Genomic DNA, 12,526 nt, shown 5'->3' with positions numbered 1-12,526 from the left:
GGCACTGCAGAAAAAGATTTTCAGAGTTAATCTCTCTGCACCAGACAGCGGTGGTGCCGATCGTTGGTGGGTGGGAGCCACAGCAGGGAGGGCGGCCCATCGTCCATACGTGAGCGTGCAAGGTGCCGGGGTTTGGGAGCATGCGCAATCATCAATCCACCAACGAAGGAGGGAGCCAAAGGAGGGAGAGGGAAAAGGGAAGAAAAAATTGGAAACGGATCCAGGAGGGGGTAGGGTATTGAGGGGGGGAAGCTACACTACAGAAAATGTTTTTTTTATTTATTTATTTTTATAAAACAGGGGCAATTTTTTTGTAAACTGGGTACTGGCAAACAGCTGCCAGTACCTAAGATTGCGGCCAATATGTTGAGGGGGGAGGCTTAGAGAGCTGTTTGGGGGGGGGGGGGGGTCAGGGAGGTTGGGGGTAATGGGGTATCCTACACCTCAGAAAACATATATATAAAAAAATTATTTAAAAAAAAACAAACAAAAAAAAAACACAACAACAACAATTGTGACAATTGTGAGGTGGGGGAAGGAAGAGAGCTGATTTAGAGAGATCAGGGGGTGGGATGTGTCAGGTGGGAGGCTGATCTCTACACTAAAGCTAAAATTAGCCCTACAAGCTAACTAATTAACCCCTTCACTGCTGGGCATAATACAAGTGTGGTGCGCAGCGGCATTTAGCGGCCTTCTAATTACCAAAAAGTAATGCCAAAGCCATAAATGTCTGCTATTTATGAACAAAGGGCATCCCAGAGAAGCATTTACAACCATTGATGCCATAATAACACAAGCTGTTTGTAAATAATTTCAGTGAGAAACCTAAAGTTTGTGAAAAAGTGAACGATTTTTTTCTATTTGATCGCATTTGGCGGTAAAATGGTGGCATAAAATTTACCAAAATGGGCCTAGATCAATACTTTAGGTTGTCTATTAAAATATATATATATATATATATATATATATATACACATGTCACAGGATATTCAGGGATTCCTGACAGATATCGGTTTTACAATGTAACTATCGCTACTTTTGAAAAAAAAAAATGGTTTGGAAATAGTAAAGTGCTACTTGTACTTATTGCCCTATAACTTGCAAAAAAAGCAAAGAACATGTAAACATTGGATATTTCTAAACTCAGGACAAAATTTAGAAACTATTTACCATGGATGTTTTTTGGTGGATGTAGATGTCTAACAGATTTTGGGGGTCAAAGTTAGAAAAAGTGTGTTTTTTTCCATTTTTTCATCATATTTTATCATTTATTTATAGTAAATTATAAGATATGATGAAAATAATGGTATCTTTAGAAAGTCCATTTAATGGCGAGAACAACGGTATATAATATGTGTGGGTACAGTAAATGAGTAAGAAACACAGCAAAAATTTAAAAATGGTCTGGTCCATAAGGGGTTAAAATAAATGATGAAGAAAACATTAACAGCAGCTTGTATCATAGATCTGTTACCTGCAGAGACATCTGATGGGGTCTCCACTGGCTGAATATTCTGTACCAGTTCTGCAGCTCCTGTGTATAGATTTTCATCACTGTGACCTGTTAGTTCTAATAAAGAATAGAATCAGATTATTTTGTTAAATGGATATGAAACCATTTTTTGCACCTAAAAAAGGCATCTTAATATGTATTCAATTAACAAAAACAAAGCATCTGTTACTTTTTGCATATCAAATATTTACATCTATAAATTAATATTAACATATATAAATGAATATATAACCGATTTAACATTGTTAGAATATATTTAGTATTACTGACGCCATTTTGTGTAACCACCATTTTAAGATGTGTTTATTATATTTCATTATAATGTAGTTTATTATGCTGTGAAGAAAATATGCTGATGTTAGAAATACTTGTTTCTCAACAATGGCCTTGTAATGTCCTTGGCAATGCGCCCGGATACACCGTTATCTAAAACTGTTAGTTTCTTGGTATGATTCTTTGTCTTATATTTTACTGTGCCCCTTTGTTCTAACTCACACTGTGTAACATGGTGTTATTTACGATACGTCATTGTTTAACCCCATATACTGTAACCATTTTCTATAAAAGTATGGTGCGCTTTTTAATAAACAGAACAGTGATTAGACTTTTCCTGGCTGCATGTCTGATTTCTGTTCCCGAGATCTCTTGTCAGGTAACCCATTCAGTTCCAGGTGAAGGTGTAGAATACTACTAAGTGCTAACTGACACCCCCCCCCCTCCCCCCTTTTAAGATAAGGCCTAACAAACAATCTCTCTTAATCCTTTAAATGTGTTATTTTTGTTTATAATCAGATAGCTCATTAGATCACTTGTGATAGATTCACTGTAGATTTACTTTCTGTCAGTCATTGTAGTGTAGGTGCATTTCCTGCGTGAAATATTTATTACTTGCTACACAGCGTTACCTGAGCTCTCATTTCCTGGGATCTCCATAGTCCATAATGCTTGGCAAGTTTCCATCATGACATCCTTATAAAGCTCCTTGTGTCCCTCTATATACTCCCACTCCTCCATAGAGAAATACACAGCAACATCATCACACTTTATAGGCACCTGAAACACAGACAACTCATTCAGCACTGACACTGGTACTGGTTCTGTCCCACACTTTTACTGACAGAGCCAGGATAATGTTAATGAGAACATGCAGATACACAGGCAGAAGGTACAATAGGTAAATGCACACAGGGTCAGATGGGTCAGTAAAGGGAGTCACTGTGTATAATGTCACATTCCCCAGCAGTGCTCATGCTCCTCTCAGCTGGTGAATTGAATTGCTGCTGTTGGGGGATAATGATACTGAGAACATGCAGAGACACAAAGAGAAGTTAGGAAAACACACACAGGAACAAATAGGTCAGTAACGGGTGTCACTATAACATGACTCTAATGTAATGTCACATTCCCCAGAAGTTCTCACCTCTCTGCTCTGCTGGTGAACGCTGCTGTGGGAGGGACTCTTCTTCACAATGACATATTCCTATAAAATTTATATAAGAGAAAATCATCCGTTTCCCTGGACTAACAGTTCTTGTTTACTTCTAATTCTCTTTAAATTAAGGGGCTTTCTTCACAGTCTTGATCACCACAAAGTAACATAACTGACTGAATTACTTTAAATAAGTTCTGTGGTTTGAGGATGCTGAAGACGGAGGACATGAGCTTCAGTCAAAAATAAAGAGCCTTTGGGTGAGGTCTAATTTGGGACAATAGAGTTGAGTCTTTGGTTGATAGGACAATGCTCAACAAATATGTTCAAAAGTTAGGAGCCAGCCCAAGGCACGCACACACACACACATATATATATATATATATTCACTAATACAATAAAATACAGTTATAATACTAATAATAAACTCCATTTTCAGAATACTGTGCAAATCAAGAGAGCTGCATGTTAATTTGCAATGAAAGATTAAAACAAAATCCAGCTAGAGCATTATAAATCAATAATAAATATAAAGGCAGCTTGAGACTAATTTCTGCAAAATAAAAATAACAGTCTGCTCTAAAAGACAATCTTTAAGAGCCATATATTATATATCACCAGCGTTACACTTTCAGAATGAAGCAGTTAGAAGGCAGAGCAGTTAGCCCAGTGTACTGTACATCTATATACTTGCAGTCCTCTCTGGCCAGATTTTAAAACGTAGCTGTTGAAGTTTGATTCCCCCTGCTACACTGAGGAGATGCAGCTGGTAGAAAAGGGAGAGGAAGTGAATGTAACGCTGGTTGGGAAGACAGGAGTTGCAGCTTTATCTCAGGGTCTCTGTGTACTCTGACACTGGACACAGCAATACTAGAAACAACTACAGCAGACAACATGAGGTGCAGTTCCAGCCCCCTTATGCTATAACAGTAAGAAGCACATAGAAACCAGGAGTACAGCAGAGTACCAGGTTCCTACGCAGACTGACACTTCATGGACATGAAAAACTGCACAGCCCAACAATACCTATGACTGCAACTCTAAAATGAAAACACCAGCAGTCAGCAGTACATTAGCGCCTCAGAGACCCAGCAAATGGTGCAGGGAGAGAGCAACACAGATGAAGGCAGACAATCCACCCACCTACACTAGCCCAGAAACAGCTTTTTACTGAGCTGGCATTCCTCCTCCTATTATAAGCACCGCTGTTCCATCATTAATTTGTGAAGGTGCAGGTCTAGTTTTTATTTGCCATATGAAAAATGCAGTGCATACTATACACTCCCCAGCCTCAAACATGACATGCCCACTCCACTCCACCAAAGCATTGGCTTCTCCTTAACATTTATTAACATGTTGTCTTTGCTCTTAGCCACACCAGTAATTGTAGATTGTACCCACCCCTGAAGGATGAGCATTTTACAAAAATTATTGCCTCAAAATGATCCAGCCACACTGGGGAAATATTTCAGGTGTGTCTGGTGGTAGCTGGCAGCAGGAAGTGGCGGGCACCCTTGGGGATCTCGGGAGCTCCAAACCAGGGTGCCAGGCCCTAATTTTCAGTTGCCAGTTGCGCAGTAGCGTCTCGGCAAGCACTGTGACAGAAAGTTCATTGGTTGCTGTAGCCCTGCAAGGTAGCACTTGGTAACTAATGTTCTTTATATATTTTTTGTTTTGGGTATTATGCAGTGGGACCCTTGAATTTTTGTTAATGATGGTAGGGTCATGCAGAGGAGTACTAGGGCTGTTTAGTTTTACAGTGAAGGATTGTATATGCGCTATGCGCAACTGGGAGATGGGGTGATTTTGCAGTGAAGGGGACCCTGGGTGTTAAGGGATGTTTTACAGTGGATAGTTGTGTAGGGGTCCCTGGGTGCTAAGGGAGGTTGTTTCATTGATTGTTGTGCAGGACCCACTGGGTGATTGGGGAGGTTTTACAGTGGATAGTTGTGCAGAAGACCCTGGGTGCTGAGGGAGGTTTTTTGATGGAGGGTTGTGCAGAGTCCTGGAGAGGTACAGTGGATAGTTGTGCAGAAGAATGGGCTGGTAATAGAAACTTTGCAGTGGAGAGTTGGTGCAGGGGTCCCTGGAGAGGTGCAGTGGCCCCTAGATGCTAGGGGGGATGAGGGAGGGTTGTTTGTAAGGGGACCCTTAGTGCTGGGGGGTGTGCAGGTGGCCAAGTTGATGTAAGCATTAATAATATAGGTCTGGTGATCAGAAGCAGCACTCACCTCTCCGGTCAGCAGGCAGATGATGTCCAGGGCCTGACTCAGGAACTGCTCTGCCATCTGCTTTCTGTAACTGTTCATCTTAACTCAGATGCTAGAAATGTGACACCTGCAAGAGGAAAGGAAGAGGCAAAAAATGAGAGATGGGAAAGAGTCAGAGCTCTTCCTGTAGTTATATTTAATGAGCCAGCAAAAATCATGAGAAGCAGACGGTGAATGTGCACAGCAGAAGTTTATTATCTCCCATTGCAGCACACAAGTGGCTCTAATAAAATGTGCCCCAGTGCTGACTGAAATGAGCTGTGCACTTTGGCCAGGAGAGGTGCGAGAGTTACAACAGCACTACTCCCAGGTAAGCCATTCAATTACAGTCACAGGTTGCTTCAGCGGTGCACGTGCTGACAGTGACGTACAGAGGAGCTTCCAACACTGAATTCAGCAACAAGAGAGCTCTGCTTTCAGCTTCTGGACTTATGCTACTCCCTCTGTTGCTTTTCTTTCATTTGTGTTTCAGTATCCGACCCTCACTAATTAGCCACATGTGACAGGCAGTGCTGTATCACCAGTCTGTCCATTCAACCTTCCTGCTTGAGGAGACGACTGTAGGGCACAGCAATTTCACAACTGCACAGCAAACTAAACTAAACATAAGCGTGCTGCCTCATACAATCTGTAGGAAACCACTACCTGTGTTGCTCTCTTTTATATAAGAAGGATTTGTCACTTTAGATCTTGTTTAGACTGTACTGTGACTAAGGCAGGGACATGCTATAAATTAGTCCCCTAGAACCAGCCTAATTACCCTAAAAATAAATGTATTCCAGTACCCTCCCTTTTACCTCCCCTCCCTCACTCAGTCCCCTCTTTAGAATCTCTCTCCCTCACCCACAGCCCCCCTTCTAATCCTCTTAGCCCCCCCCTTTCCCTCACACAGCACCCTCCTCATCCAGTTCCCTACTTAACTATTCAGCTCCCTTCTCCCTCACACAGCCCCCTCCTCATCCAGTTCCCTACTTAACCTTTTAGCTCCCTTCTCCCTTAATACAGCCCCCTCCTATCCCTCTCAAAACCTCTCTCCATCACATACAGTACCCTTCTCACACTTTTCCACCACTCCCCCTCACACAGCCCCCTCTTTACTCTGTTAGCAACCCTCTTCCTCGCTCATCCTCACTCTCTCAAACACACACAGACCATTCTCACCCTCTCAATCATACACCCTCTCAGCCTCCCTCTCATAGCCCAGCTTTCTTCTCACCATTTCAGTCCCCTCTTCTTCACACACAGCCCTTTCTCATCCTATCAGTCCCCATCCTTACCCTCAAACGGCCCCCTCCTCACCTTCTCAGAACTTCTCTCTCTCACACAAAGCCCTTTCTCACCCTCTCAGCCTCCTTTCCCTCATTCACCCCCCTCACCCACTAACAAACAGTCTCTCCTTACACTCTCAGTTTCCTCTTTAAAGGGACACTGAACCCAAATTTTTTCTTTTGTGATTCAGATAGAGCAATTTTAAGCAACTTTCTAATTTACTCCTATTATCAAATTTTCTTCATTCTCTTGGAATCTTTATTTGAAATGCAAGAATGTAAGTTTAGATGCCGGACCATTTTTGGTGAACAACCTGGGTTGTTCTTGCCGATTGGTGGATAAATTCACCCACCAACAAACAAGTGCTGTCCAGGGTTCTGAATAAAAAAATTGCTCAGGTGCCTTTTTCAAATAAAGATAGTAAGAGAACGAGGAAAAATTGCTAATAGAAGTAAATTAGAAAGTTGCTTAAAAATGACATGCTCTATCTGAATCACAAAAGAAATAAATTGGGTTCAGTGTCCCTTTAACACAGCTCCCTTCTTAACATCTAAGCCCCCTACTTACCCTCTAATCTTCTCTCACTCACACACAGCTCTCTCATCACCTTCTTAGTATCAGTCTACCTTACACACGGCCCCCTTTCAGCCCCCCTCTCCCAGACCCTCCTCACTTTCTAAATTCCCCTCTCCCTTACAGTCTCCTCCTCTTAGCCCTTTTCTTTCTCACACAGTCCCCTCCCAACATCTCTCTTCTTTACTCTCAGCTCCTCCTTACCCCTTTAGCCCTTCTCATCCTCTAAACACATCTTATTCCTCACTCTCAACTCCCCCTTACCCTCTTAGCTCTCCTCTCCCTCACACAGTCCCTTCCTCACCCTCTCAACACCTCTCTCCTTCATACTAAGCTCCTCCTTACCCCTTTAGCCCTCCTCATATTCACACAGCTCCTCCTCAGCCTCTCAGCACCTCTTTCCCTCACTCTCAGCTCCCCCTTACCCTATCAGCCCTACTTTCCTTTACACAGCCCCCTCCTCAACCTCTCAACAGCTCTCTCCTTCCCTCTCAGCTGCCCCTTACCTTCCTCTCCCTCACACAGCCCCCTCCTCACTCTCAATGACTCTCTTCTTCACTCTCAGCTCCTCCTTACCCCTTTAGCCCTCCTCATCCTCACACAGCCCCTCCTCACCATCTCAACACCTCTCTCCTTCCCTCTCAGCTCCCCCTTACCTTCCTCTCCCTCACACAGCCCCCTCCTCACACTCTCAACGACTCTCTTCTTCACTCTTAGCTCCTCCTTACCCCTTTAGCCCTCCTCATCCTCACCCTCTCAACACCTCTTTGCCTCACTCTCAGCTCCCCTTACCCCTTTATCCCTCCTTTCCCTTACACAGCCCCCTCCTCAACACATCTCTCCTTCACTCTCAGCTCCTCCTTACCCCTTTAGCCCTCCTCATCCTCACACAGCCCCGCCTCACCCTCAGCTCACCCTTACCCCTCCTCATCCTCACACAGCCCCTCCTCACTCTCAGCTCCCCTTTACCCATCCTTTCCCTTACACAGCCCCCTCCTCCCCCTCTCCTTCACTCTTAGCCCTCCCTTAACCTCTCAGCTCTCCTCTCCCTCACACAGCCCCCACTCAACACCTCTATCCCTCACTCTCAGCTCCCCCTTACCCCTTTGGCCCTTCTCTCCCTCACACAGCCCCTCCTCACACTCTCAACACCTCTATCCCTCACTCTCAGCGCCATCTTAACCTCTCAGTCCTCCTCTCTATCACACAGCCCCTCCTCACCCCCTCAACACCTCTCTCCTTCACTCTCAGCTCCCCCTTACCCCTTTAGCCCTCCTCTACCTCACACAACACCTCTCTCCTTCACTCTCAGCTCCCCTTACCCTTTTAACCCTCCTCTAACTCACACAACACCTCTCTCCTTCACTCTTAGCTTCCCCTCTCCCTCACACAGCCTCTCAACACCTCTTGCCCTCACTCTCAGCACCTCGTTACCCTCCCACAGCCCCTCCTCGCCCTTTCATCACCTCTCTCCTTCACTCTCAGTTCCCTTAACCTCACTCAGCCTCCTTCAAACGCCTCATCCCTCTATTCATCATACAACCCCAATCCTGACTCACACATCAGACAACAGGGGGGCCTCTGTTAGCTCTCACGCTGCATCCTCTGTTACACAAAGCTGATAACTCACAACACACAGCTCACGGAGTATAACACTGATTTGTTAACGCGGTCCCTTTCAGCTAAGATATCAATGAAGTCACGGCAGTCACGTGACCGGTCCAACAGCTGGATGGGATCTAGCTGCTACTACGGTAGTATTGCAAGAAAAGAAGACACAGTAGTAGCTTTGTGTAAGTTCTTTATATCTGTATTTATTGCACTGGATTAGTGCGTGTGAGGCAGAAAGAGCATCTCTATGCTGTTACATATGTATATAACATACAGGAGAACAGGCTGTGTATATGATATATAGCGAGAATCTCTGTATAATTTAAATCTATATTTACTGTACAGAGAAGGTTCTCTGTGTGTCTGAGGCAGAGGGAACCTCTGTATAATATTATACATCTGTATATAAGGTAAGGCAGGTTGCTATTCTGCCTCTCACATACGCAATCAGGCTGAATTAGCTCCCTGCCAAGCCTGCTGCCTAATAAACACGCACATACCGTCTTAAGTACAGTATATAGAAGTATATACCACTATACAATTATGTATTTGCTCATATTTACCTTTAAGAAACCGGCAGCATATTGATACTTTTCATTATAGCAACTCGGTTCCTTCGAGCTGAAGGACCTGTGACGTCACAAGACTGCTGTGACCACACAGGTAAGAGGACTGCAGGAAGTTTAAATGCAGCTTCCGGTAACTCTTAGTAGTGCATTTAGATCATTGTACACATCACATGTAGTTATTGTTGTATGGAAAAAGCTTTTACCGTCTCAGCACTCAGTACAGTGGTTTCATGTAGGTAACTGTGTATGTCAGATTGAAGACCTTTTTAATAATAATAACTATCTCTTTAAAATGTACTACAGGCGATTTTGTATGTGAAGCAGAGATAACTTCCATATACAATTATACATCTGTATTTAAGGTACTGCGTGTGTGTGTGGAAGAGGGAACATGTGTATAATATTGTATAACTGTATATAAGGTACTGGGGAGGGGACTGTGTGTGTGTGTGCGAAACAGAGATAACCTTCTACACAATTGTATATCTGTATATTATGTACAGAGAGGAGGGGCCTGTGTGTGTGTGGGGGGGGGGGGACCTCTATAATATTTTATAACTGTATATAAGTTGCTGGGGATGGGGCTGTGTGTGTGAGGAAAAGGGAACCTCTATAATATTGTAAAACAGTATACAAGGTACTGGGGAGGTGGCTTGTGAGAGACAGAGGAAACTTATGTAATATTATATGTTTGTATATAATGTACTAGGGAGGGGGTCTCTCTATAACATTATACATCTTTATGGGGGCTCTGTGTGTGAGGTAGATGGAACCTTTCAATAATATTATATATTTTTATATGACATATTGGGGGGTTGTGTGTGAGACAGAGTGAACCTTTCTAGAAATATTTTATATGTGTATATAAGATACTGATGAGGTGGCTTTATTTAAAGCAGAGGAAACCTTTATATAATAATTTGTATCTGTATATAAGGTACTATTGAGGTGTATGTGTGTGAAAGAGAATCAGAGGGAGCCTCACTATAGTATTATAGCTTTGTAAACAAGGTATAGTGGTGGGATATGTGTGTGTGTGTGTGTGTGAGTCAGAGGGATCCTCTCAATAATATTATATATCTGTATATAAAATACTGGGGAGGGGATTAAGTGTGTGTGTGAAATACAGAGGTAGACTCTTTATAATATGAACTAGCTCTGTATAAGGCACTTGTGGTTTACTATTACTTATGTATTGTATAGTACACCCTCTAAGCTCCCTTCTCTTTTATTAAAAAACAAAACAACCTTTATCATCAGTTATGAGTGTGTGTGGAATTAGTGTGTATATGCATGTATACATTAATGTGATGCATATATATGTAGGTATAAGTAACTTGGGTATTTGTGAGTTGGTGTATATATGTTTGGGATATACATGTAAACAGATATATTTCAGGTGTGTGTCTATAGTATGTGTGTATGGCCAGTAATCCCTTATCTGTAATTTCTGTAATGTACGTGCCACTGTTGCAGGTCTTAGTGTTACAGAATATCACTGACCACGAACAAGATGAAGAAGAAGCTGCCTGAGCGGATCCTGAATCACATCCTGGAGATTCTCTACCTGCTGACGGGAGAGGTGAGAAAATATAACAACACCACGTTAACCTCCTGCAGTGAATATGTGTATTAGTTGCTTAGCAACAAGAGGTGACAGATGCTCAGAGATAAAGAAAGAGCCAGTGTTTTAAGGTGTTTATGCAAATACAAAAGTGTAAATTCACCTGAGGAGACAGTTACTACCCAGCAGCCTTTTGTTATTTGTTCTATCATACCCATACACAGGTCAGCAATAGGCAGCTTATGAAGCAATGACAGGTTTAGGTTAAAAATAATAAACTGGTCTTTATATAGTATAGACCATTGTTTCTCAAACACAGTCCTCAAGTACCCCCAACAGGCAAGGTTTTCATTATAGCTGAACCAGTGCACAGGTGAAATAATCAGCTGATTGGTAAGAGAAGGTTAGTAACAATAGTGTTACTGATCAGCGGATTACTTAACCTGTGCACTGCTTCAGCTAATGAAAACCTGGCCTGTTGAGGGTACTTGAGTACTGCCATTGAGAAACACGGGTATAGACAAGTAGTAATTTGTGCAGAAGAGGAAGTGCTATTGTATAGAGTGGGCATACGCATGCGTACATATGCCATATATAGATAATAAGACGAAAAAGGCAGCACACATGGTATCCAAATAAAAAACAGAACTTTATTATGGCATTGCAAAAAATACAAACAGGAGGAAAAGGCTATGACTAAGTGCCGCATGGCACGTAACGCGTAAGGACACGTCCCCCTTTTCCTTGTGTGTGTGTATGTATTTTTTGCAATGCCGGAATAAAGTTCTGTTTTTTATTTGGATACCGTGTGTGCTGCCTTTCTCGTCTTGTTGCATATATTCAGGACACGCTCAGTCCTCCATTTGGCCTGCACCTCAAGTCTTCAATTGTGAACATTACGGAACGGCTGTTGCTGATCTACAGAGGTATTCCTGGAGCCACGCTACCCCCCCTTCCCATATATAAATAATACCTGCACGTACACCCGCTAGCTGGTTAGTCTGCTCACATCCTGGTAATTTCATTGTGCATGTTACCTGGATTTCCTGTAATTTATCTATATATGGTTTTTTTTGTTTGTTTTTTAAACTGCATGCAAAGATACTGGAATGTATCTTACAGGAGCCAGAAACTGACCTTTCAATATATTACACAGTGATTGCTTGATCAGTGAATGAGCTTAGCTATATTTTTCCTTAATTGCCCATTGCAAAGGGGATATTCAAAAAGATTCTTAAGGCTTTTGCCCCTGGACTGCAAATAAATGTGAATGTTGCAAACAAAATGACCATTTAAATGCTTATAAAATGTATTTTGCATGCAGACCTTTTTCTAATGCAGCTCTTAATTGCTGAGACATACTGTGCATATGTAAAACCTTTATTGTGTAGGCAGATATTTTGCAAGCAATGTTAACGCCTTAAGAAACAAACCATAAATGCATGTTAGACATCATGATGTATTTAAAGCAAAGATTGGTCTTGTAAATAATATGTAGATTGTATTTTTACAATTCTATTATTTGTTTAAATATTGAAAATATATGTACAAAGTTTTCATTTCTATAAATTACTTTAGTTTCTATAAAGTGATGTTGAACTAGTTTTCTATTTATCTCTGTTTATGTAATTAAAGTCAGTGTTCTCCCCAGGACCTTTTTAGTGGGTGCACAACCCGGCTGAGTTTAGTGACCACCCTGCTAAAATGTTAGCCAATATAACGTTAAAT

The 12,526-nt window shown here is 42.2% G+C and overlaps 2 protein-coding genes across 5 annotated transcripts in view; one reads left to right on the top strand and one right to left on the bottom strand.

Annotated features, from left to right (window-relative positions):
* The window catches only part of LOC128657115 (zinc finger protein OZF-like), a 95,652-nt gene extending 86,895 nt beyond the window's left edge, over positions 1-8,757 (bottom strand). Inside the window, exons 1-5 of the mRNA XM_053711364.1 lie at positions 8,685-8,757; positions 5,174-5,279; positions 2,934-2,993; positions 2,419-2,566; positions 1,475-1,570 (exon numbers count right to left, since the gene is read on the bottom strand). Coding sequence (XP_053567339.1) covers positions 1,475-1,570; positions 2,419-2,566; positions 2,934-2,993; positions 5,174-5,251 — 382 coding nt within the window. The 5' untranslated portion in view covers positions 5,252-5,279; positions 8,685-8,757. The remainder of the gene's footprint in view (positions 1-1,474; positions 1,571-2,418; positions 2,567-2,933; positions 2,994-5,173; positions 5,280-8,684) is intronic.
* Positions 8,688-12,526, top strand: part of LOC128657112 (gastrula zinc finger protein XlCGF26.1-like) — a 100,872-nt gene continuing 97,033 nt past the window's right edge. The window contains exons 1-3 of one of the 4 annotated variants that reach the window (XM_053711359.1): positions 8,688-8,847; positions 9,269-9,328; positions 10,711-10,816. In XM_053711359.1, coding sequence (XP_053567334.1) covers positions 10,748-10,816 — 69 coding nt within the window. In that variant the 5' untranslated portion in view covers positions 8,688-8,847; positions 9,269-9,328; positions 10,711-10,747. The other 3 variants (XM_053711360.1, XM_053711358.1, XM_053711361.1) reach the window with 3 other exon arrangements.

Source organism: Bombina bombina, chromosome 4 (genome assembly GCF_027579735.1).
Source record: "Bombina bombina isolate aBomBom1 chromosome 4, aBomBom1.pri, whole genome shotgun sequence".
Lineage (NCBI taxonomy): Eukaryota > Metazoa > Chordata > Amphibia > Anura > Bombinatoridae > Bombina > Bombina bombina.
Note: the sequence above shows the minus strand (reverse complement) of the source record. Positions and strands in the feature narration are given on the sequence as shown.